This window comes from Conger conger, chromosome 9, assembly GCF_963514075.1.
Source record: "Conger conger chromosome 9, fConCon1.1, whole genome shotgun sequence".
Lineage (NCBI taxonomy): Eukaryota > Metazoa > Chordata > Actinopteri > Anguilliformes > Congridae > Conger > Conger conger.
The window spans coordinates 28179578-28206953 of record NC_083768.1 but is presented as its reverse complement, the minus strand read 5'-3'; the positions used below and the strand labels follow the sequence as shown (position 1 = coordinate 28206953).

The 27376-nt window shown below is 37.7% G+C and overlaps 1 protein-coding gene across 1 annotated transcript in view; it reads right to left on the bottom strand.

The window, feature by feature from the left end:
* Nucleotides 1–810: 810 nt before the first annotated feature.
* asic1c (acid-sensing (proton-gated) ion channel 1c) overlaps nucleotides 811–27376 on the bottom strand; it is an 89259-nt gene continuing 62693 nt past the window's right edge. Inside the window, exons 5-11 of the mRNA XM_061255957.1 lie at nucleotides 16486–16636; nucleotides 15127–15183; nucleotides 13768–13921; nucleotides 11892–11983; nucleotides 10826–10905; nucleotides 8527–8598; nucleotides 811–915 (exon numbers count right to left, since the gene is read on the bottom strand). Coding sequence (XP_061111941.1) covers nucleotides 811–915; nucleotides 8527–8598; nucleotides 10826–10905; nucleotides 11892–11983; nucleotides 13768–13921; nucleotides 15127–15183; nucleotides 16486–16636 — 711 coding nt within the window. The remainder of the gene's footprint in view (nucleotides 916–8526; nucleotides 8599–10825; nucleotides 10906–11891; nucleotides 11984–13767; nucleotides 13922–15126; nucleotides 15184–16485; nucleotides 16637–27376) is intronic.

Genomic DNA, 27376 nt, shown 5'->3' with positions numbered 1-27376 from the left:
CCAACTCTTGAATTCAGTGCAGATGAACTATTTGGGATATGTTACACTTCTGAAATGGAACCTTTCCGAAACTGGCATGGTTTCTGAGTGCCCTACCCATATAGACATAAGCTTCAGGTAAAGGGCTGTCTGACCTTTCAAACAGTCAGCTTGAGACCACCAGCTCAAAGACTGGATTCACAAAGGCTTGAGGCTCAGTAATAGAGTGTGATAACAGCTGAGGAGTAAAGGCCTGGTCAAGTACTCTCCTTGGAGTGCCGTTCCTTCTGTAGAAGCCATGTTCAGGAGTCTTTGCGTCTTCTTTTCCTCTCCTACTACATATCCAGCAAGGAAAGCAGTGCCTTGTGAGGAATCCTCAGTTGAGTATATATCTTTGTGCCCTTCCAAGGGGAATAAAACACAAAAAACTGGCAGATACAGAGCAGCTGTGGCGTCCGTGGTGGCCTGTTTTGTTGTCCCAGGAGCGTTGTACTTTTTCAATAGCACGTGGAATTACTCTGCAAGAGTGAGCATGAGCGTGATTTCTGATTTCACAGGATAAACGACAGAAACAAACGGTGGATAAATGATGGCTGAAAATTTCAGTTCAACCTGAGTTCTGTTTTGGAAGTTTTTGTTATTTGAATGGTATTATTTTTTTTCTAATTCTATTCAGGCTTTGATAGGTTTTTCGCTATTTAAATATTTCCTCACAATTTCTTTTTTCATAATATGTATAATTATTGTCACAGTTTGATGTCGATCCCCGGGTCCTCCCGGACCACCCCTCACCGCCACCCAACCCAAACCCCCCACCCCGGCTTTATGTCGTCAACAAGCAAACTCCTCGAAGTTGCCTAGAGTCGGGTGACGAGGTAACATGTTCGGCGTGAATCCGAGACTGTCCGAGTGACTCCGGAGTGTGTCACAGGTGCTCTGCAAAAGAAGAGCGGGAAGGGGGGGGGAGGGGGGATGGGGTCAAAAGTTCAAAGTGTTAGGGGAGGGGGTAATGAAGGAAAGGTAGTGACAGCATGAAGGCGGCACACAGTATGCAGCGAAAAAGCGATGGGGGGTGGGTTGTTGGAATGAGATGATAATCGAAAAAGACAGGAGAGAGGGTAGAAAGGAGGGAAAGAAATGAATGGAAAATTACATTACATGTCATGAATTGGGAATGTCACAATCAATGCGGGAAGGGCACAGTGATAAGCAGCCGAAAACGTCAAGACCAAGTGAATGTAAAAAGAAATGAAAGAGATGCACAGACAAAGCGGTAACAACCAGGAGACGGGGGTAGAGATGAGTTTGTCAGCAGGACGGGTGACATTCAGGACAATTGCGGGTTTGAATTTCATTGGGTGTTGGAAGGAAGGGCGAGGAAGAAGAAGGGGGGGGTTGGACGTGAATGGTTTGAAGGTAGGAAGGGAGGAGAGAAAGAAATTGTTTGTTCTTTTAGTAATGCGTCTTGTGCTTGAGCATGATGTAACCACAGGGTGGATTTTGGGCTGTGGCAGGGCTGCGGACATCAGGATCAGACTGTGGCTCGTGCAGCGGATTGATGCCGATATCAGCCAGAATGGACTGCTGGTATACTTGCAGTGGCCAGCACGACCTGCAGACTGAAATCCATTTTACAGCACAAGCTCATTGTATGCAGACCTGTGATGACATTACAAAGGAATGCATCTAGTGATGTCATAGGTCACGGGTTCCATGACAATGGCCCCCTAAAAATGGACTTTAATACTGCAGGGGCAGCTTTTTCATTGTGTAATCATATTACTGAATATGTAATACAAATGCAAGTCCCACATTTTATTTAACCGTTAACTAAGAAAATGTTAACCTCTTCAACAATTATGATACTTCCGGTAATTCTTGGTACATGGACATGTAGACTACAGGGAATATTTTACTACTGTTATTGTTTCATTTTTTTCTATCATCTGTTTGATTGAACACCTTCTGCAAGTATATAACTTTCTACAACATCCTAATGTTGACCAGTTCCTATAGTCTTGACAGCTGAACACATAATATTACATTAAATAAAAAGAGGAGAGACAAATAAAATAAACACATTAAGATAAAAACCCTCTGCCATTAACTGGCGAAAACAATGCCTCACTTCAGACAACTGAACAAACACTCATTTATGTTAGCTAAATTAATGGACCCTCTCTCTGCTTTTATACTTTGACTTGACTTGACTATGTATTTACTCTTGATTTTTCAACACTATAAACTAGCAGTCATAGCTTTTAACTGAACAATTGGAGGTGAAATCCTAAAGCTGGGTGACATAGCACTTAAAAACACATCTCTATTTGATATAATTTCTACAGGGTGCTCTATTTGTCTATAATGTGTTTTGAGGGAGAACATTGCGCTTTAAAAGGCACATCTGGATTTTTTTTGGGAGAAAAATACAAAAATTTACTTTCCACCCACAAACCCCTTCTTAGAGCAAGGTGTTTGTTCTGAGATGGGCTTCTAAGCACTAATAAGGTACACTGCAATATCAAACACTGAGCTGCGAAGACAAGCCTATCAGTCATAGGTAGCTGTATCACCTCCTTTGAGGTAATGGAGTAAAGTCCTTCAGTACACAGGAAGTTGTAAGAACAATGTGCATCACTATGCGCTGCACTCTGCATATAGCACTATGATACAAGCAGTTGTGTGGTTTTTTTTTTTTCTTTTTACAATATCTGAACCCAAAGATAGTTTTGGCAGTGTGGAAGGGCACTCGTTTTTAAATGATAAAAGCAGATATAGATCCTGTCAGTACAAACAGCACGGAAGAACCACTGCCAGAGGAAAACATGTCAAACCTTTGATGCCCATCTCTGAAGCTACTAGTTTTCTGTGTTCATATCATTTACTGTATCAGTCCTGGAGGAAATAATATTTAATCTATATAATTATATTTCTGGGCAAACTACTGAGTGACCTTGCTTTAGCTGAACACTGAATGTCACAGTTTAAGGATACCTTTTCTTGTCCAGGACATCAGCAGTTATTAAAACAGTTAATGACACCACCAGAGTATATCCAACTGAGCCAATATTTAACTTACCACTTGGACAATCTCAGTATAAGCCATGCATCAATTTGCATACTTAAATTCCTCTGCCAACATTGAATATTTCAAAAGTTGGTCAGGACAGCCTTATGTGCAATAATTGTTAACTATGAGTTCTATATATATCAACACCATGAACATTCTTGCAGGGTACACAGTATTGTACTTTTGGTTGTCTTTTTGTCTAGTTACCTAGTCATTAGATACAAAAAGACCAACCAAACCTTCCACTGAATACAGAATGTGCAAATACAGGTTGTGTTGGGCAAATTGCATTTCCGCAGGCAATCTTAAAAGGCAATACACAGCCGTAGTTACTGCATTGAAACATAGCATCAAGGTATTAAAGTACGACTAAGAATCAGCTGTCATCAGATGATGGTGCAGTTTTCTTCCAAGCACATCAATTGCCAGAAATGAAATGAAGTGTGAGGATTTGTTCCATATTGGCACTGTTGTCTGTTGGCAGTTTTCTCTGTTGGACCTCTGGTTCTTAAAGTGCTTCTGCAGTATAGTGTTTCAAAATGGATTAAACAAGGCTAAAGGCTAAAACCATGTTTTACGGGCTCAAATATATTGGATAAACTGTATCTGATAAATGAAATTGAAAATGTGATTGCATGTCTTACTGGAATTGAAATTAAATGCTGTTCTTGCAAAATTGCTGTTGCCCCCCCCGAAGGAAAATGGAAACTGTGTAAACCGTATTAACATATTAAATGTGTAATTAGCCCAAAATTACTTTATAATGGTAATGGGGGTATGACCATGCTTGCAATATGATTAATAGTGTTTTCATACAACTGTAAGCCGAAAACTGACTATTAGTTGTTCTTCCCTGAAGAAAAAAGACAACTTTTAGAGTCAAATTCTTGAATCCCACCTCAACCATAAACCAGACTGGTAGAAATCACTTCTCACCAGCCTGGAAATACAATGCAGACTGGGTTTGATTTGCTATTGGTTGTTGATCTGAGTATCAGAAACTGCTACTGCTGTTTCAGGGAGCTAAAATACAGGTGTGTGCTCCAGCATCCAGTCAAAGTGGTGAAAGAATGAAGATTATCCTGTCTCTTGGTTATGAAGATCTATAAAAGTAGTTTGGAGAAATTGCCCTACAAATACTTGCTGTGTATACCAGGAAATATGTAATATATGTGTCTATTTAAAAAAAGGTAATACCTAGTAAACACCTTTACTAGGTATTATTAATAATGATTTTTAAGACTGGTATTTTAAGGCAAAATTATGCACATTGAATGATTCATTGAATGATTCACTCATCCCATTCACTATGCTGATAATATTACAATACAATGCTAAGCAACACAATACAAAGTTGCCAGAATGTTCAATAGTAATTTGTTAGCCGATGCTTTTATCCAAAGCAACTTACAGTTGATTAGGCCACGCAGGCGGAAATCCCCCTGGAGCAACATGGGGTTATGGGCCTTGCTCAAGGGCTGTGCAGATCTTATTGTGGCTACAACGGGGCTTGAACCACCAACCTTTCAGTTCTCAGTCATGTACCTTAGCCACTAGGCTACAGGCTGCCCTGAATTCAAGAGCTTTTTGTGATATTAGAATCCTTACATTTTCAGCCTAATTCCGGAAACATCTCTTCCTACCCCTTTCCATTCCTCTGCTGTAACGTTTAATCTTTTGCAATTCCACAGTGTTAAATCCCAGGTTAATTGCGCATTCAGGTCATAGGGTTGAACAGTGCTGCTTTCAGTCCTTTCAAGTAATTGTTTAACTTTGTCTAAATTCATCAAGCCGTGTTTATATTACTTGAAAGGACAGCACCACTGAAATTGTTAACTACCTTCACGGTGTTTCGAAAACTAACTCTCGCCTGATGCAACATTTGCTTTGGAGCTCTGGGAACCTTCAGAGTGATGAAACTTGTCACACGGGCCGAGCCTTAACTAACCCTGCAGCACAATTACAAGCAGGAGACAAACTCATTTACTCTGAATGCTACGTCTTTCAACATGGAATCTGTGCTCTTTACCTTTGTTTATATTCAAAATTATCCCTGCTTCTCAGAAAAAGTAAGCAATAAAAACAAAATACCAACATACCTTTGTACAGCAAAAATGCATCCCAGCTTCTGTTGTAGCTACTATTTTCTAAGTATCACAATAGCAAACTGATGTTGCAAATAAATTATCTCACTGGTTTGTACATTCAGTCTACTCCAAAAAGTTAGAAGTGAATGATATTCACCTCTGCCCATGTTTCCACACAAGAGTAGGCTATGAGTATTCACTAAAGTATTCACCATTTTCAGCATCTTCAGAGTTGCCCAATATGACAGGAATTTGACACTTGCATGCCTTTGAAAGTCAAAGTTAGGGATAATTTTTAACGGAATCCAAGGAAAAGTTAAGGTATTCCATCTACATGGTAATTCATTCATGTCAGTCACATATTTGGTTTGAAACAGAAACAAGAAATCCCCCCAAACCAGCTGAAACTGAAAGGATTAAGTTAATTAGTAGTGGTATGAGATGGGTCCCAGTGTGTCTGAACAGAGAGAGAGAGTGGGAAGGAGGATCTATTATCAATGGGGATCGCTACCTGGGGGCATGATTAGGCGTGACACCAGGGCTGGTTGGGTTCTCTGGAAATTCCTGGAATAGACATGATGAAAAGAAAGATGAAGAAGGTGACTGAAATTAAAATAAATAAATAAAAATAACAATGCAGAGATTAAGTAAATAGCAAGTGCTTCAAAAACAAATTGTTGTGGTCTGTGGGTACAATGGAATAAGGCACTCCAGGACAGGAAAAGTTTAACACATCCATACAGACTAAGACTTGTTTCCACAGTTCATGAAAGCCTAATATTGAGCAACACTGAGAACGCCATGAGCTTTCATTGTTCGCTGTGATCAAGCAACATCTAACAGTGTGTCATTAAATATTTGATACATTACTTTGGAAATGGTACAGATAAAACACAAGCAGTAAGCTTTTAACCCTTTGAAGAATATGTTTTTTCAAATTTGAATTTGCGCTAAATACTAAAACGACAACACCCTGCATTCCTGCAATACATGATATTACTTACTGACCAGGGGCTGTGGTGGGTATGCTTTTTATGTTATTACGATTGGTCCACTTGGCTTTAGGTGACACAAAAATTCAGCGGACCAAAAAAAAGCTGAAAAAAAAAGCTTTTCTCTTTTTAGTAAAACATTGGATGTGTCACAGGGGATGTCGAGACAAATCAGTGCTTATAGTTATATATCTTAAAAATAAATAATACACATATGTCCAGTACGAACCCACTTTATAACGTTGTCTCATTTGGACAGAATTTCTCTCAATCACATAATACTACATATCATTACATGAAATACATATTTTGTAAGACTGTTCCTGTCCTGGAGTGCAGTTGTTGATGCAATTATGTGATTGTTAGCGACAAAATGATTTCTGGGTTTGTCCTGTTTTTTTAAGCTATTTTTTTTAATGTACTGTAACAATGAGCCAGGGCTCATGATTTATAAACTCCAACAAATAAGAAAGCAAAAAACAAACACTGGGCTGCATCTTACAACAACTGATGTCTGCTATAGCAAATAACTGAGCAAATAATGGATTCATAGCCTATAATGATCCCATAGCTTCACTACAGAAAGACTAAAAATACAATCACAATGATTGTAACATGCAAGGATTTGATTAATTTCATTAAAAAAAAGAATATATATATATAGGCCATCAATACAAATTTATGAAAACCTGCAATACCATGCAACAACAGGGCTAACGGCTGTTTTCTTTTATTAAATACACTCCACAAAACTGCTGTTGGGAAAAGATAATGGCTTGCACAAAAGGCTTGTGAAGTCTTTTCCATTTCTTTGATCAGACAAATTGGTAAAAATAAACAATTGTTCAAATGGAAAAATATGAAGCAAATTCAGAAATAAAGAAACCGTGTTAGTTTATAATTGCACCATTTAAAAGACATTAGGAAACACTGGCTTGTGAACTACACAACCACAATAAACTACCAATGGAGATACCAGAAAAACAAATTCATCATTCACCAAATTCATCATTCACCAAAAATGTTTCATCACTGGTATGAATTGATAACTGAATCTGGGAAATAAAATAAATAAAAACGACAAATGGTTAAACTACAGCGTGGAAGAGTTCACCCTTCCCTGGTTATTGCTGTCAGCTTAACTTTGATATTACACGCAGAGCAATACCATATGGTGTGCAGAAATTAAAATGATTATTTTTTCTTCAGTATCTCTGGACTTTGATAATGAAATGAAAAGGAAATATATTATGAACCAAGTGGGGCTATCAAATGATCTTATAAAAGGTTTGGTCTCTGTTTGAAATGGTTCAATTATGTAATTCACAGGAGTTAAATTTTTGTCCCTAAATAATGTAATAAGTACAAATACAAAAATAAATAAATAAATAAGAAAGCAAAAACATAACTGTTACATTATTCCAAATGGACCACATGTTATCATATATTATGAATATATAATTAGTATGATTAGGTGCAGCAGATTTTAGTAGAACATTGTTATTGCATTCATCTGCTATACAAATATTCTAAATCGATGGCAGTTTCACTGCATAATTCTTCTATCAACTCCAAGAGGATAATACATCTTCTTTTCTATCCTTTGTGATTCTTTCCAAATTCTGGCCCCTAATTTAAATCATATTCAGGTCAACCACCACAAGTAACCACAAAAAATAAGTTACATTTACAATTCAACATTGTTGCTTTGATTGCTCAGATGCTTAGATGTGGGCTCTTACCACAGAACAGTAGCCTTATATGAGATATTAATACAGTGATTACTTAGATTATCAAGCAGCTGTCAAGGATAGAAGCAAGCATTGTGATAAGAAGCAAGCCCTCTCATAGTCTTCAGTCGGAGTGCCAACTTCTGCCACATTAGCATCTGAGCGAATCTCTGCAACTGGACCAACCATGCAGTGCATTCAGGCAAAGACCGAGATGTGTCTTTTTTCAGAACATCATACACTAGGGGTCTGCAAAGGAGTATACGAGTTTGTCCATGAATAAGTTTGGAGAAGCTTTTTGGCACAGCTGTTGTGGTATTTGCTAATTGTGCTCTCACAGGAAATGAGCCAGATGCCTTCCCGAAAAGCAAAGTAGTTCTTCCATGTGAACACTTAATGCCATCCAGTGAGTGTTTCTACCCTCTGAGATCAGAGCTCTGTTGTCACAGCAGCCAAAACACCTGCATTGAATATTGTGCAAATAACTTATGCTAATCAGACACAATCTGGGAGTTTTTGTCTCCGTGGTAAGTGGGAGACTGAGCAACTGAACACCCCTGGCATATGCTCCGGAAAAAGAAGCCAGTTTCTCACATACCAACCTCACTCCAATAACCATGCACTTATAAAGCAAGGCCTTTCGGGGTCAAGAACGGGGAGGTAGTTACCAGATTGTCGCTCTGACATCGCCTGGGTCGTTTCTTGCGGATGAAATATCCCATGATTTTGTCTTTAAACACCTGAAGAAGAAATTTTAAAGAATGAAGGGAAAGCCAAACACAATAAGGAGGAACATCAAGACATAAAATATGTCAAATTAATCAGCATTACAATCAATGCTACATCAGCATGTGCATTTAATGTTGCCATAATTATTCAGTTGTGCCTAACAGAAAACGCTATTACACTTGGTCAGATGTGTACTAGCGAGGCATGATTGCCTTGATCAAATTTCTCTGCCTGTCCCTGGTGGCATTAGCTCAGGAGGTAAGAGCGGTTGTCTGGCAGTCGGAGGGTTGCCGGGCAGTCGGAGGGTTGCCGGTTCAATCGCCCGCCCTGGGTGGGGGTTAGGTGTCCCTGAGCGAGACACCTAACCCCCAATTTCTCCTGACGAGCTGGCTGCTGCCCTGCATATAGTGCTATATAAGTGCAGTCCATTTACCATGAAGTATTAAAGCATTTGAATATGAAGGTGCTGGGTGGCTCATTGTGTTAATTCACTTTTATGTAGTGCGGGCCCCACAGTCTGGTATTGAATCCATGCCATTTCCGACTGTGGTTGGCAGCTCCGCAAAGCAATGCACAATTAGTGCTAGTGTGGCCCAAAGATGGGAGTGTCCCAGGCAGCCAGGATGGCAGCATCTCACTGAGAGCTAGCGAACCCTGCAGGGGGATCAGGTGCCTGGAAGCCGACCTGTTGAGCTGCACATAAAGTCTTCCTGCAACTCATGTCTGTGTGAACCTGCGATGTGATAAGAAGTGGCAAAAGGGCCTGTGATTGCTCTATAGATCTGAGACTGGAGTTTGCAGCAAAGAGTGCTGAAGAACCACATTGGGCATTCCCAAATGTACAAAATGTTCAATGTTTTGTCTGCAATATGTATATAAAATATGTAACGCTTTCCCAAACCACAACTCAAAAGTATTTACTGAATCCCTGACTGCAACCCCTTCCACAGAGAATATTATTAAGTTATGTGATTTCTGAATTTTAACAGACCATTAAATAATCTGTCCACTCCCCTTTATTTTACAGTAAATTCTACATTTCTAGCACTAAAAAACTTTAAATCTTTGTCTCAGTAGTGTCTTCAATTAACCTCAGTGGGGAACACTGCAAAAGCTGCAATAATATGCGACATCTAGCATGTAATAACAAATCAGTAGTGTGACTGCTGGAAGATGATTTGATTTGATTTGCATCCAAATTTTTTTAATGAATTATACATTTTTTTATTTGCAACAACAGATTAAACCACTGCAAGAAATGGGTTAAGAAAACTACACATTCGAGATCCCTTCAATTATTTCAGTATAGTAGAATCAAAAAGTAATTAGGATAAATTCCAAGTCATCTGTCAAATTCCATTTACTCAATGTAATCAATTTGCTCAAATAAATCAATTAACTTCAATAATGACTGTTCTAATTATAATATTAGGTGAACAGTACTTACAAAATTTCTGTGGGGCTTCAGTTTTTTTTGAGTAAGTTCATTTCTGTTCTCAGATCAATTAGAAGACATAATATAGGTACATTTAAGCTCAAGCTTAAGTTGAAGTTTTAAGTAAACTAAAACTGGAGTTGTCAAGTGATGTAATTTAAGTAATTTTTGTATAAATCTAAGGAATTTTAGATGGATAAACAATTAAGTATCATTATCTTAAAAATTAACCATGATTTGCATCGGGTTAATTAAATTAATCTTAGTACTATAAAATAAAACATTTTGAGTTCCTTTGTTCAAGGCAGTGGGTTTCCTTTTTTTGGTCAGACTTACCTTACTCCCTTTCAAAGTGCAACACAATAAAATCTGGTTTCCATTAATGCAAAAAAAATATTTTCAAATCTATGATTCATACAGCTTGCCTGACAACTGGCACAAAAAATGCACTGAAACTGAATAACACCTGCTATTTTCCAAGCCTTGACATTAGTAGTGATAACCACATCTACCTGAAACAGAGCACATTTTGATTGTGATTGTCTGCAACATAGCTTCTATTCCTTGGTGAAAGCACTAAATTGAAGGAAGAGGATAATTGTTTCTCAGTACTAAAGTACCCATCAATTTGCTGCAAACCTTGCACGTAAGTTGTTTCCTAACTTATTTCTGCTGATTACAATGCCCTGAAAACGGCAACCCTGATAAGCTTCTTTTTGTTAGTCTGTTTCTAGACCAAACACTTATGCTTTCATATGCTTTTCAGTTTTAAAGGAAGAAAAACAATGAAAATGGGGGCTTACCTCATATAAGTAATCAAATATTTCCAATATTGTCAAAACGCTGGCACCAATAAACAAACCCATCTGTCCCCCAATATCACCTGAGGATAACAGCAAACGAAATAACAGCTGTGACATAGGACATATTATTTCAGCAGATATTTTGGAAATAATGCCATTATGTGTTGTGTCAGAATAGTTTTTGCCTATTTTATTTTATTTTTTGTTGCCACCACTGAAAAAAAAAAGCACTTGGAAAAATAAAGTGTGCATGTGTATTGTCTAAACACTGATAAATAGATAGGTATTACATTTGTTCACCCTCTGTGATTTCATATATTTGGATATGCTTGTAAAAGCCTATTGCTCAGTGTGGGTGTGTGGGTGTGTGTGTGAGTGTGTGTGTTACAAAATGTATTCTGATACTTTTCGTTCTGCTTAGTGACTTGTAAATACCACAGTGCACAATGATCTGTAAATAACAAACTTTCTCAATGTCTTTCGTTCACTATAAAATCCAGGGCTATTTCACTCTTGAAGTGATTTTATACTGTGTCTTCAATTTCCACATGAGATTAATATTTGTCTTTGCATGCCACTGAGTACACAGCAGAAAATAGCAGAATTCCCTTCTTTCACTTATGGCTTGGAAAATATATGCCCTTGACTGAAGACTTGGATTACAGACATAAGCCAGGATGAGAGCATGAAGGAGTCATGCTGCCTAAAAGCCTGGGCAGATCTTAAAATCACCCACATGCAGGGCTGGCTCTAAACTATTGGAGGTCCTTGGCAAATTTGTCTTTGGAGGCCCCCTATTGAGTTATACTGTATCACACCCACCATCAAGCAGTGAAGACTGATGACACTTGTGGTGTTAAAATGTCAAACACAACAACTGTTAATTATAACAAATGCATTAGCATTTTCTTTTCCGCAATTGCGGTGTCCATTGCTTCAGATGCTACACATCCCATGAAGATCATACCATCTGCAGGCAGCATTGCCCGTAAAAACGACTGGTGACTCAGATGCAGTGTTAATCTCCTGCCTCGGGGCTCTCTCAGCCTCTAAAGGCAGCGCTCACCCAGCAGGCCCGCTACTTCATACGCTTTCTTCTGCTCAATCTTCTCGTAGTTCAGTGCCTCAAAGAAGATATCCAGCACTAAAATGTTCTCCCTGTAATACAAGAGCATGACACAATAAGCAATAGAGGTTTCTACTTGGCCATGTCTCTGGGAAAAAATACATGTGTATTTCAAATACACATGATACCTTGTGTAAATAAGACAGAGTTGCTGTATTTCTTCACTTTGGGTAGGGTACTGACTCTTATAGGCTTCAAGTCTTTATGCTAAGTTAACACGTTTTGCTAACATGGAAATTGAGCCAGTGAACGCACAAAAATGAAAATGAACATTTTGTGTCTGGGTAAGTCGGAAAAAAGTATGTTTTCCAAAATGTTGTGTGTTTCCTTTAACAGTGAAAGGATGTTAAGCCAGAATGGACACGATTGTAACATGTGCAGTTTTACATAGAGCATTACTTTAACAGTCTTGGATTTAGAAATGTACCAGAGAATTCCAGAAAATTACAAAAAGCCCTTTTAAAAAAGAGTTACCCCATTTCTCACTCTGATTATGCAAGAATGACAACTGGCTATTGTAGTCCCAGCTCGCACCTTCACTGCAACATTGGCAAATGGCCTGGAGTGTGTGCAAGGCAGCCCAAAGCTTCTTCTCACTCATCTGCTAGCGCAGATACCAAAGCTGCTGACTTAGAGGACTGCGGGCTAACCCATCACAGGCAGACTGTGGATGAGTGATAAGCCCTGGCCACAGCCTGTGCTGGCACACTGTGTGTACACGGTCCTGTCTCTGCACTGCAGAACTGCACACTGTGTGTACACGGTCCTGTCTCTGCACTGCAGAACTGCACACTGTGTGTACACGGCCCTGTCTCTGCACTGCAGAACTGCACACTGCACAGCTGCCTAACCCGGATATGCCATGCCATTCACCATGCCCAAAACAGTATGCCCAAAATGGTACTTTATCAGTATTAATGTTAGTAATAACATTACATTTATTAGTAATAATTCAAAAGGTTCATTAATATGATTGATTTGATAAAACATTAAATTATACACTGTATATAGATTCATGGCATGAGATACCAAACATAAGCAAGGCATTTACGCAGTAACGCAGATAAATGTAAGTTATAGATCATTCAGCATTAGCACTATTTTATTATTATACTCAGCAGATAGCCAAGTCTGTATAGTTAATGCTAAAGGCTCTGAAGTGTGCTGGGTTTCTGACCCATTATACATTTTCAGGAAGACAATACTATTGAATTTCAAACAAACTGCAACATATCCAATTATTAGTGCCAATCGACAAGCAAACCAGTCATGTTTAGCTTCCAGATCAGCTTTGGTTTTTATGTGTGTATATATAATTATAAGTATAATTCCTTCCGTTTTCATAAAAACTTACGAGTCACATAAGCAATCCATTTCAGCATACAGTGACATGGAAATAGTGCTCCACTGTGACATTGTCCTGGGGAAGCTGCTGCTAACGAGAGACTGGGATAGTCAATAAGCAACCATAATCATAAGCCACATTCTGCCATTGCACGGACATTAACTAACATTAAGCAGCCGCTTCCCCGAGTTCTGCTCTGAACACGGTGAGTTTACGTTATTGGAATGTAGCTGCTCAGTTCTGGCCTGGCACCAATGTGAAGGTATGTCACAGTCTTAACACTATCCTAATAGCCCTGTCTGGAATAAAGATGTATGGAAGACAGAAAAAACTGAAAGGATGACCATCTGGTCTCTTCATTAGACTGAGTGGGTGGTTTTAGGCAGTGTTGTGTATAGCACAGAAATCCCTTTCACTGGCTAGTGCATTGCAACATTGTTTGGTGCTGAGGCCTTGGGCATTGTTACTCACCCAATATATTGCTCTGTCTTGTTGAATTTCTTGGCCAGATACTTAGCAGATGCTTTGCTGGGGATTTTCACCATGGAGAGCTCCTTGCCGTAGCGAGTCATGTTGCATGGGGTCTCACATACACAGTAATCATTGTCCTTCTCGACGAGGAAATCTACAGAAATTTTAATTTAAACAAGGCTTTAAACACGTAAAGGCATCTGTTCATTTAGACATTGCGTTAAATAATGCTTAGCATTCTCAATAATTTCACAGTATTATTTATAAAGTGTTATTTTACTAAATAAATCTTCTAAAAAAGAAGCATGTTCCATTCCATGTTCATATTGTAACAAAATATCTACATTTCCAGTTGTCAAAGTATTATTATGAATCATATTTATGAGAAAAGGAACTGATGTTATACTGCCAGTAAAAGGATATGACAATATTGTTTTCTTATTGTGCCTGAGACAGAGCATCCATTTTGTATTCTTAGATCAGCCTTAGTTTGAGAAAGAAAATCACAGTGTGGGTCCCAGGATATTCAAACTGTGCTGAGGAGAATGAGGAATTATCACTGGAATCTGTCGGGAACTATTTTAATCAGGACAGCCAGGAAGCAAAGAGCTGAATAAATATATCACAAATTATACCTGGGAATACACAGTTATTACAGACTAATCCTGAGAGGCAAAGCTGAATCTTTTGAGGAGACTTGCAAAAAATATGTCACTGTGGACTAAGGTGCTTTAGATGGCCTGAACCACTGAAGATTTTTTGAAAACACTTCCTCAAGTAGTTTATTGCCTTGGAAATTCTTCCAGAATGTATGACTCAAAGTAACAGACACATTCAGTTAGCAATATTTTTTGTGTCACTGAAAATCAATGACCTATGGATTGTACTTATACAGCAATGCCACTTTAGCAACTGTTACCACACAACGATTTTGACTTTCTGGCTTGCTGTAAAAAGTGACAAACCATGCCTGAAAGCATGTAAAGTGAAGCATCTGAAACTTTCAGCAAAGTTTGATGAGTTTGTATGCTAACAGAGACTGCATACTGACGAGCAGCTGTGTAACAAATGTCACTAATTAGCCAAAATTGCATTCACAAACACAACATGTTGGGTGTTTATTTGTTCTAATGCTAAGAGGCAGCAACCGAACACTATTAATTACGTCCACCAAGGAACCATGAAGGTGCAACACATCTGCTGTCATTGTTCACTTTCCATAAAATGTAAATAAGGACTAATTAGAGGGAGGATGATCTTAGCACCTTAATCAAGTAGTCTGCTGCACTAATTTGGCAAGTGTACTAAACTGGCAGTCTGATTAAGTTTACATCAGGTCCTGGGAAGATGTAGTATTACCTAAAGCTGGGTCAGCACAGTCCTTATACTGCTCAGGAGTGCAGACTGTGGAGGTTCCTGTGAAGTACAAAATGAGAGGACAAACAGTCGCCACATTTGTTCCATGAGAAAACAGATCTTCTGGGACAAAAAACATATCAGCACAAGAACGTTAAGACTCAAGCAGAAAATAAATAACCAGACTGGACATATTCCCAACCCACTTCAGTGTTAAACATCAGAGGGACTGTGTGGGAAGTTCATATAATTTTTCACATGGGATTAGCCGCATACTGAAAGCAGCTCCATTAGCAATGCTAAGGCAGCACTACAGAATCACAACATCTGTATAGGCACATGGATATTACCATGGGAGAGAATACATAATGCAGATCTGTTGTCTTTCAATTAGGTAAAAGCAAATAAAACAAAGTCACCTCCGTATTAACATTAAGTACTTCCACTGTAAGTTGAAATACTGTAAGACTTCTTTCTTCTTTTCCCCCTTTCCTCTACTATTAAGTTCAAGTTTTCCCACTATTCAGGGGTGAGTTTCCTGACGTGTCTTGAAAATGCACAACTGCACAATTGCAAGACAGCTCTTTAAAATTTCACATGCGTCTCCCAAAATATGAGGTGAGGAGAATTATTCAAGAGTAACTCTACTCTACTCTAAGAGTTACTTGAAGATTGCCTTCACAATTTTCAGTTGTGGTTACAATACAGAATCAAAATGACATTAAGAGAGTTTGTGCCAACAAATTGCACTTTCTTCAACATAATTGAAATTAGACAATAGGCTACCCGATTTCCTGAGGCAGTTTGAAGAGCCATTTTAATCAACAGAAATTAAATGTGCAGAAGCAGGAGAACATAAGATCACTTTCCCAAAGTACATAAGAGCACATTTTTACTAGGATAGAGAACATAGTTTTAGGTATGTTTAAGTAATTGATTTGTCTTCCATCAGTACAAAGGCTGAAAGGGATTTAACATGGCAGATGCAATACTTGGAATTTGAAGACTAGCCGTGGAAAAAATACAAAATTCACGTATTACTTGAGCAGCGATATGTTTCGAGAAACACTTGTGCATTGAGCGAATGTTGAAGAGATAATTCAAGACATCCTTGCTGCTACTACATGCTTCAGGAAACAATTCATGATAATCACGCGGTAAGAGTAGACAAGCGTCCACAATGATTACTTGGTAAAAGTCCGTGTTTGTATATTCCTTATATACCCCTATTCTGGTGAATTTTTTTTTATTAGAAATGATTGTTTATAAATGTTTATAATCTATTTATAAATATTCTACCCTTTATATACAATTTTATTAATCACAATTTATTCATCAGAAGACCCACATGCAGTACAGTACCTGGCATGTGCACCATCTTACAGTTGCAGTTCTCCACCAGGTAGCGCGTCTCACAGTCAATACGGCAGGCCGTGATGCTGTATGTGGAGAAGAAGTCCGATTTGATAGCGGTGGACTTGCAGTCCCCCCACGGTGGAGGAAGGTACTGAAGCTGAGACAGATCACAACATTTCATGTAGCACCACTACAGGATAAAGTGACTTGGTAAGAGTGTCTTCAGTTCAGTTCTGCAGGAAGCCAAGTTTATAGACCTAGTGGTGTCTAGCAAAGAGAACGCATTCCTTTGGCATGGTTTACAATGAAAATCCACAATAGCTTTTGGAAGCTATATAAGTAGGCTTTATAAATAATGACAGTTATCAAAAATGAAATAACATTTTAACATTTAATATTATTTGAATACAAAGAATGAACTAATATAAAGTATGCCACACTTAATACCTTTATTATAATAATAATTTAAAAAAATAAAATAAATAATAATAATAATAATAATTTTAATAATAATAAAAATAATAACTATGGCACAAGGAATATATTTAGCTGAGATAATTATACATCCACACAGAACCATGCAACTGTTGCTGATTCAGAGGAGTGCATAGCAAAGTAAGACTCAGTAAATGATAATTAAAATTAAACAGGTGATATTTTTCATCACAGCTCACGGAAAGCAACAAGCAGACACCATGCAGGAAGTCACAGATGCCAGACAATTCCTGAGGAAGAAGCAGAGAATCATGGGTAATGGAGACATCTAGAAGAAGCACATAACACATAACTTAGACAAGACACCAGAAAAGGAGTCTGGATATTTTTTTTCATAGAACTTCCACAAATTGCTTTGTACAAGAGCCAGTGTAGGAATACATTATTTCAAACTCAATATTTGGTTGTACTAGAATGAACTGTGGTTAGTCTACTGTTCAGGAAATTACTTTCAGTTCAATACAGAAGTGGCAGGAAGAGAACTGAGGAGAGAAGTCAGACAAAATGATTTTGCTTTGAAAGTTTGTATACAATTTGGTTATGGTAGCCATAACTATGATATTGTGTACAGGCCAGTTTTGGCTATATAGTTAAAATAATATTGGAGCAGTTACAGATTTCTACACTGGTAGAAATTACCATGTATTCAAAGCATGTCAGCATTCTCACAGAAAGGTATAGTGGTACAGATGGGTTAGAGTAGAAGACTCAACTGACGACAGAATAATGGAAATCGGATAAACTTGATTCAATTTTAAAATCATCAAAATCCACCAATTGTCTTTTCATATACAAGATGATACAATTAAAAAAGACTGAAAATAACTTGCTTCTTATTCATACACACCGGGGTCTCTTTATTTTTCCAATTTTTTTTTTTTATGCATTCAAATAAAATGAGGTATCAAACTAATCAAAAAGGAAAATTAAATTAAATTAAAAATTACAGATTGTCCATAACAATTTGAGTAACAATGGGAGAAAAATAGGTAAATATGACAGCAAGCTAGCATAGAAAATAATATTTTACTGCCAACTTTACCGTGATTTTTCCTATGAACAATGATGTTTTGGAACTACCCATGGTTTCTTAACACTGTAGCATTTCATAATCTGTTTCAAGATGGCTATCCCACTGTGAATCTGAATAATTAAATCACTCACACTTAGGGTGTTTCAGGGTTCTATATGCAATTCAATCAAATACTCTCATTACAGTGGCACATTATATCAATAAGCTCTCAATTTAAATCTCAGTTCAGCCACAAGAACTAAGATGATCATGCCAACAAAAATTATTTGTCATGGAGTGATACCCATGGTTCCAGTTGATTGGTCAGCCTGCTCAGCTTTTCAAGTTTTTTCTGTTGTTATTACTGTTATAATTTGTTTGACTAAAAAAAGTATGTCCATTGATTCAATTGCACATGCCATTAAAAACAGTGTTTGATTGAATCTTGGGGAATATCGCTCACAATAAATTGGATTACACAAATCACCATAAGATTAATGACAATATACTGTACCGTAGCCCATAATTGACTTGAAAATAAAATAACAACTGCAGGTTACTGCTGATGCACAGCTTTTAGGTTAAACCTGAGCAGTATTTTCTTTATTCATTGTAATACAGTTATCTAAATGTAATAGGTGTTGATGTATTATAACATTTCATGTAGGACCAATAGATTGCAGCTTTTTTATTAATTATGAATCTTCATGCAAATTTCTCCTTTACTGAATTTGCCTGTTAATGGTCCAGTGCTGGATTAGTGTACTGGGCCCTCAAAGTGGCATTCTTTAAAAAAAAATATTTAAAAAAACAAATCATTTCTAAAAAGATATAAAGAGAGTCTGTGACTACTTTCAGTTACATTCTGGTAACATTTTCAGTCAGGTCAAAAACTGTATACCTCTGAAATGAAGTTTATTTCATTTCCATTAATGCTTATTAATTATTCCTGTAATGCAAAGATTTCTGGTGTCTGCACAAGCATTTAAGCAACAGTTTCAATGGCCACTGCCAACAGAGTCTGGGTGATCCAGCCAATTAAAATTTCTGTCCAAACGAAGCTTCAATTCCTAGTGCGTCAATCAGGTGTGAAGACTGTATGGAAATCAAACAAGCAGCTCATTAATTATTTATTTTTAGCGGAAGACACCAGTTCGAACACAGCCAAATTACAAGAAAAAAGAGACAGTAGAGGACTACAAGTTAACCTATTCTAAACATGACTGCATCATGCCAAAGTAGTACATTTTAGTCGTTTAGTTATTTCGCTGATGAGTAAACATGAGTTATTCTTTTCTCATAAAATACACTAATTTGAGCCATTGAATTACATTGTAATCAGCGCCCGGAACACAAGACTAAACCAATATCATTTAATAACACTGTAGAAAACAATACTGTTGTCACAATAGACACTGTCAAATGAAAAGAAAATGTTTTGAAATGACATCACTCCAGCAATCTGCACGAATCTCAAATATCCATATGCAAATTATTGTGATTTCTTTATTTTTTTACATCCCGTGTGGGAGGTACATATATACATTAGTCTGTGAGTGTATGTCAAGATTTTTTGCTAGCTTGTAAACATTTGCTTGGGATGCGGTTGGGATGGATACGAAGAAGCATTCCCAATACACCACAGGATGTACACACAAGATTTAAGCCGTTTGCTGACTTCAGTCGTCAGCATAGTATATCAGGTACTACATAGTATATTTTTATATTTCTATTACATAGAGTTTATGGATTTAAGAATAGAAGATCAAGATGCATTTAAACATATATTCTGTTCTGCCAAGGTTGTATGCCGTTGGAGCCTAATGATATTCCCCAATACGTCTCATTACCACTCTAGTTCAGTGTTTCATATGCTGGCAACATTTTTCAAATATTTTCTCTTCACAGGGTATGTAAACAAATTAAATAAAAAGACCACTGTATTATGCTGGGGAACCTTTCCATTGCAATTGCAATAAGCCCTGTATACAGTACAAAAGCTCTTGAATCAAGCTTTAAAAGCACCAAGACAGATTGTTATATTACTCCACTCATGTCATACCACTCATCACAGTTTTCATTGGCCTAGTAACCTTTGTTCAGTTTGATATATGGCCATAAACATTCTTCATATCCTTTACCACATACTGTACATACACAAATGCATGCACACAGCAGCTTCAATTACATGTATACATATGTACAGTCTATATTATGCCATCCCCATTTTACCTGTTATCTTTTAACTGGAAGGTGATGACTGGCAAGATCATTTAGAAAAGCTTGAGTTAAATGTAGTCCTGTGTGTCTCAATTCAGTACCAGGCTGTGGGACCCATCAATACAATACAGTAGTGCATCCAGTCCTTTATCCAGATAAAATAAATCAACTTTTCTTAGACATAGCAACTTGTAGTCCAAATTACAAATTACACATGCAGTGGGCGTAGTGTATCAGGAGAAGTGTATCATCAGAATGCCAGCTTTTTTTTCTGCCAAGTTATCTTGATCTGAAAAATAAAGATTGATCTACACACACAAACAAGTTCAAGAAAACTTGGCAGGAAAATCTGGCATTTTGATGGTTTTACTAAAATAGTGCAGTTTGTAAAGTTGTAGATGGCCAGGGCAACACTTTTCAGGCCAAACATTTTCATATCCACAGAGCACAAGCCAGAGCATTATGGAGATAAGGCTAATTAACAAATAAAAAATTGTGAATGAATTGCATTTGCCCTGCCCCATGCCATGACTAATTGTTATGGTTTTTGCATATGTATACTATAATATGTTGTTTGATAATGGTATAAAAGTTAGGACCATCTGCTGGTTTTATGTGAAAATTGTATTCTGTGTCCTCAGCTGTTCTGTATATGCAAGACAAATGCCCTTTAACGGCAATAAAATTACATTTTTTTGTAGGAAGGGAGGCACAGAACACAACAAAAGTGAGAAAAATAATAATTTGGTCAGGGCAGATATGCTGCCAAGCTGTATAAACTGTAGATAACAAATGTGCTGCACCATTTGCCTAAGGGGGAAAATATATATGTACGGCAAGTAATACTGATTTGTTTAAATTATGAATGTCATTTCATGTCAGATTCCTGGCTGACAAAATGCAATTGACTTTTTTTTTTTTTACTGTTTATGTTGCTCAAAATTAGAGAAAAATAAAAAGAAATCAACAATTAGCCATATGAGCAGACGGCTGATGGTCTTTTCAAGGTTGAACCAGAGGAGGGTTTAGGGAGAGACAAGAGCCAAAACTGCTAGCCTTCTTATCTTATCAAGCACTGGATACATTACTGGGTGCCATCTTAATTCTTTTACTGTCAGCCCTGGTCTGAAACACAGCATAGCATTCCCCAACACTGTCTTAGCCTAGGCTGAAAGGAAATAATTACGTAATGTAATACTAAAGTGAAAATTGTCAAACAACACCCTGATATATAGAACCATGCCATGATGACCACATCGGAAAAGACTGGATTAAAAAATGCTTCAGCACATTGTTATGTCCATCTTGTGTCCATCAAACAAAATGTGTTGCCTTCTATCAGGAAATATATGATCAGTTTAAAGCTGGACCATGAGAGAATACAGTGCAGTCTAAGTATTTGGACAGCTGCAGTTGTTTTGGCTCTGTACTCCAGCAAGCTGGATAAATTGGACACATACTCATAAATCTAATTGCAGTCTCCACTTTAATCTGACATTCATTGTTTAAAAGTACAGAACCAAAATAACAAAAAATCATGAAATGTCATTGTCCAAATTACAGGCCGCATTGTATATTGTTTTACACTCTAGAGACTTTGAGTTATTTAATTATATTTACTTTTTTAGGACAGGCTTGTCTATAACTGCAGGTCTCTTTTAAGATTAAATGCATTTCACCAAGGACTCACAGAACCACCAGATATTGAATTACATTTTACAATCAATGTAAATGTTTAATTAAATGTATTGGTAGTCGTGGATAGACTGTAGAATTACAAACAAAGAAAAATGTCTTCTGAATATAATTTTATGGACTCCCAGACACACAGGCCCATAAAGTTTATTTTCTGTGTGCTATTTCCCAGTTTTAAGGAAGCCACTGTAAGTTACTGTCTTATACCTGTATTTCAGATTTTACCTTCGTCCTTGTAAAGAAAAAAAGTTACTAAAAACTTTTGAAAAAATACCATAGACGCTCCTTCTCAGCAAGCATGACAAAGTGGCAGTTACACTAACAAAACATCACCGTACAACCAGGAAGTAAACAAATATAATCCAAACAGCATAGCAAGACACCATTTAGTTGCATGCTTGTATTCAGAGAGAGAAGCCAACTCCTTCAGTGAAGACAAAGACCTAGCACAACGTTGCTGTGACGTTACAGAAACATTGTGGCGACTTGATGGGTTAGTTCTCCCGCGGAGGGGAAGGCCGATGGAGGAAATGGAGAATGAGCGCCGTGGGATGTGAATGGGATCTGATGGTGTGGCTGCAGCCACAGGCGTCGTGGTAGCATTCTGGCGTTGGGAGAGAGAGAAAGGAGAGAGAGGAGAGAGGAGAGAGGAGAGAGAGATAAAGAAAGAGAGAGAGAGTGAGCGAGAGAGAGAGAGAGAGAGAGAGCGCAGGTTTGGGGTGCGACATGCAGCAGACTCTCGGTGACGAGACATACGCTACCCGCTGCTCTTGTGTGGAAACAAATGTCTGGAAGCCGGGGGCGACCCCGAAACCCAGCTCCTGAATGAAAGCCGGCTCGGCCTGGGAGTGAATCTGTACCCTCACGCCGGCCTCATACGACGTCTCTTCTGGGGAGAGCGAACACAGGCCTTGTCAGCTCAGCGGCAGGAACCAGACGATTGGACACATTTGCAGCTCACAAACACCATTCTTCACCCTACGTGTCTCTGCTGACCCCACCCGCCCCATGCTAGCAGTGAAGTCCACGTCAGCTTTATCTGTCCTGTTTTTTGTGTACAGTGGGGTGGGGGGACCACTTGCAAGGGTTGGGTGATTTGACCCTCAGTCTTGAGGATTGCAGCCCTCCTGTACTTCCTTTTATATGCTATTTACTGACATATAAACACAATATGTCATTATGGTAATTCACTGCAGACATTGCAGCCTTCCAGGACTAGGAATGAGTCCTGTAGAGAATGGGACTGTGGTAAGAATTGACATTAACACAATGTAGTAGGAAATAGTTGAGAGCTTGGGCAAATTAATTTGGAATTCCATCCCATGGCCAGCTGCATCTGGTGAATCCACATGGGTTGTGTGATGAATGCTGTTCCACTGCCAAAATACAAACCTGCTGTGATTTTACATCACCACCTGGCAAAAATATAGCATCTCAAGAAACAGACCATGAATCCAAAGTTAATCTTCTTCTTCTTCTTCTTCTTCTACTTCTTCATCTTCTTCTTCTTCATCTTCTTTTTCTTCTGCTTCTACTTCTTCTTCTTGCACCACTCCTACTTTCACTTATTATTATTATTATTATTATTATTATTAATCATATTATTGTTATTATTATTATTATTATTATTATTATTATTAGTAGTAGTAGTAGTAGTAGTAGTAGTAGTAGTAGTAGTATTAGTATTATTATTACATTTTCAGGATTTCATGCCTGGTTAAACATTTGCAACAACATTCTAGCTGATTTATAACGTGTATTTGCAGGAATAATTCCGAGTTTATGCAGATGTGCAATGATAGCTCAAAACAACATTTTACACTCAAGACATTTTAGAAACCAGATGATTTCGCAAAGCATATTTTGTACAGTAATTTATGCAAACATCATTTAGTGCACATCATTTCAGCTGGTTGACTCAAATTAAGATAAGCAAAGCACTCCAATGTTTAAATCGGCCTGAATTGAGATTGCCACGCATCTCTTCATTCAAGCTGTGAATATTGGACTTTCCTGTGATATGCCTAGATTCCTTTTAATGCAGCAGTCTGACTCACTAAGAGATATGAACATACACCAATTCAATTTAATTACCATGAAATACATTTAAAAATCATGTCTGTTACAAAACCCATGCAGTACTGCACGCAAAACAGTACTGTACATTCTTTTGTTGACTGATAGTGCACCAACTACAGTATGAGAGGTAGTCCAGTCCACTCATAGTGTGAAGAGCTATGAAGGTGCACTAATGATACTGAAAGCCTCATGCTAGTGCCAGGCGGGCACTTAACTGTGAAAAAGATAAGCACCCATTAATTTATGCCATTACAGTGCATCTATGCTTTTCTCTTCCAGACTGTTCTTGTATCTTGCATTGTGTATTTCTTTCTCACTCTGATCCAACCAATATATTCCTCGAGAATTAATTAAACCTTAGAATGCTGATCCCCAAATCCATAGGCAAATGCGTGAGCTAAATTCACTGTGATATTCTAGTGGGAACAGCTGCCATACTTTATTAACAAAGTTAGCAAACTTATTTTAAAGGTTAATTAAAACGGCAATGCTAAATCCCATAACTCATATGTTGTACGCTCGTTGCATGTGTTCCGCATCTGCTCCCAACAGGTTTGTTGTAGGTTTTGTCGGTTTTTGTTGGACATATGATAATGTTCAAGCAGGTTAGGTATTTATTGTCATCCTTTTTCGAATGCTGTAATCGCAAAACTATATAAGAACTAGAAGGGAAACATAGTCAGTTGGTTACATTCTGTCCTATTCAACTCAGTACTTCCACCAGTGCCACTACTGCAAGATGGCTGCCATGGCCCAGAAATAGCATTACCAACGAGCCTGCCATGTATTATCCCAATTCTTCAAACTCGTTCTTGCGTCAATTAGGTACCCAAAGCTCACATGGTGGTTATCAATAGAAACAAAATGGCCTTGCATTGAAATGCCCCCTCCCCCCAGTTGCAAAAACCTACACCCTTGGGAGTACCACAGCCTTATTTAAATGAATGGCTTTCGCAGATTGTCTAATAATTATGTTATTCTTTGTAGATTTTTTAAGAAATTTAATTTGACATGCTTATTGCTTGATCCTCCTGTCTGACAGACGAAATATGGAAATGTAATTTAAAAACCTCTTTCATCCGAGAGATAATTTCATGTTACAAAGAGTGCTACAAGTTTAGTGTTCAGTAAGCTCCTGCAAACAACCATTATGGGTTATTTTTCCTACAGAAGAAAAGAGTGAAAACATTCAAATTCCTCCATCGTAAAGGTGTCCTGCTGACAGCCATAAAATAATTTATTTCGAAGCATGCCTTTTTCATGAGACCCCTCTTTTCAAAGGAGGAAAAGCCGTGACTCATTACTGCAGAACTATTCAAACACACCAGAAGAACAAACCAAGAATTGTCTGCAGTGGTTTTGATATTGAAAATGAGGCCCTTTTAGAAAATAAACCACAGCATTTTTAGCAGAATACAAAAAACGGAAATCGTGATACAAATGTATAAAAAGATATTTTGGCCTTTCATTATTTGCAAAAAAAGAAAAAAAAAGCATTTGCTCATTGGAGTAATTAGCATTAATTTAAAACTGACAAACATGGATAACAGTGAAAATTGGGAGAAAATATGAACCTGTTCTGGTATGTTATCCCTGAGATTTGGATCCTTATGGATATAGATCAAATGAATAAATGACAAGCTGAATAAACACAAAAGTGGAAATCTACTGGTACCCTTTTCAGCTATCCAATATATAATTAGCATAGCTGACACGCACATAGCTGGAACTGCAAGGTAAATACAATATTTTTCATGCGGCACAGGGTCCATTTCTGAAATTAGCCCATAAGGAAATGCTGACATGCTGAAAACACTATTGATCTTTGATCTTTTCAATTAGCCAGATGCAAACCAGGATAAACCACTGGAACTTCAGACCAGTCGCAGGCCTTGTGATTGTAGCATTGATAAGTGCCTCATTTCAGTGACAGAAGTAGAAGTAAGAAATAGCTGGTCACTCAGTGCCAATATACCAAAGATATGAAATTACATGTTGATCATAATATATTGCATTGGCTGCAACATGTAGCGAGCCGATACGGAATCCTATCTTGGATCTAACACTTAATGATTTTCACGGTGAGGATGACGGTGTTGGTGACTACTGAGTTATATCTTATAAACAGTTAATAAATAACTGTAAGAAGTACATTTGTTGTACGTCGCTCTGGATAAGAGCGTCTGCCAAATGCCAATAATGTAATGTAAAAGTACATAAAAAGATGATGATATTTTCAACTGGTCATTGGTACACCACTTTCAAAGTGGGGACGTCATTCATTCAAATGTAAATGTTACTGCTTTCACATGGTCACACTGCCATCACTGCTATTGCATTGTGGCCAAAGTAACAGGTAGAAATGCATGTGTACATATTTTTAGTTTGGGATCAAAAAATACTATATTTTTAATGTAAAAACAACCTACATTGAGGAAAGACACTTATTCAGGCTTTGAAGTCAATGAAAGGATTATTCCATTGACTTCATGAATAAGTTTATCCCAAGACTTCCTACATGCAATACAGGATTGGGTTAACATAAATCAATCCATGTCCCATATAATCCAAAATGTGTTATATTTTCTGAGCAGTTAAAATCAAGTATGTATGTAAAATATGGATATGGATAGCAAAAGATCATTCACACACCCTGCATCAAGACAAGTTCAAACCACACAGAAGATCTTATAGTTAATTATCCGAAATTATTATATACTATTAATAATGACTAATGGCAGTGGCTAATGTACAAATCAATTTAATGTTCACAATACCTCTCCAGCATCTTTAGCATTTGATATCCTGTTGAAATAATCAGACACCTCCATACCCCATGTTCATTTGCTGTATAATATTTAAAACACTTTGAAGTCTCTTGAGGTCATGGAGCCAAGACTCTGCCTTTTTTCTAACCAGTGCCACTGCTGAATTGTTATCTTTACAGGCATGTTGCTGTTCTTTTCAACGTAGGCCTTACAAACAATCCTCAAAAGAGCCAGCAAATAATCCGTAAATATTGATGGAGATATTTAATATATGCAGGTGGGCCCTGATATTAGAGTACACCTTACATCTGCACCAAGATCCAGACTAATAAGCCAAAATTATATATAGGCATTTATGAGTGATCTAAGAAAAGAATAGATTGTTTGTATATGGGATTTCTTCTTGGATGCCATGGATTGAACATAAATACATTTAGTCGTAGAAAGTGATTCAATTTGCTTACTGGCAGTGCAAAGATAGCAATTCAGCAGAAAAGGTAAACTGGGTCTCATTCCAATTGAAAAATCTCAAGTGTGCTTGGGCATTGATCATATGAAATGATGGATTGTGATTATAGACACATACTAATCAGTAAGTGGAGCTGTGCAGTAGCAGAGGCTAATGTTG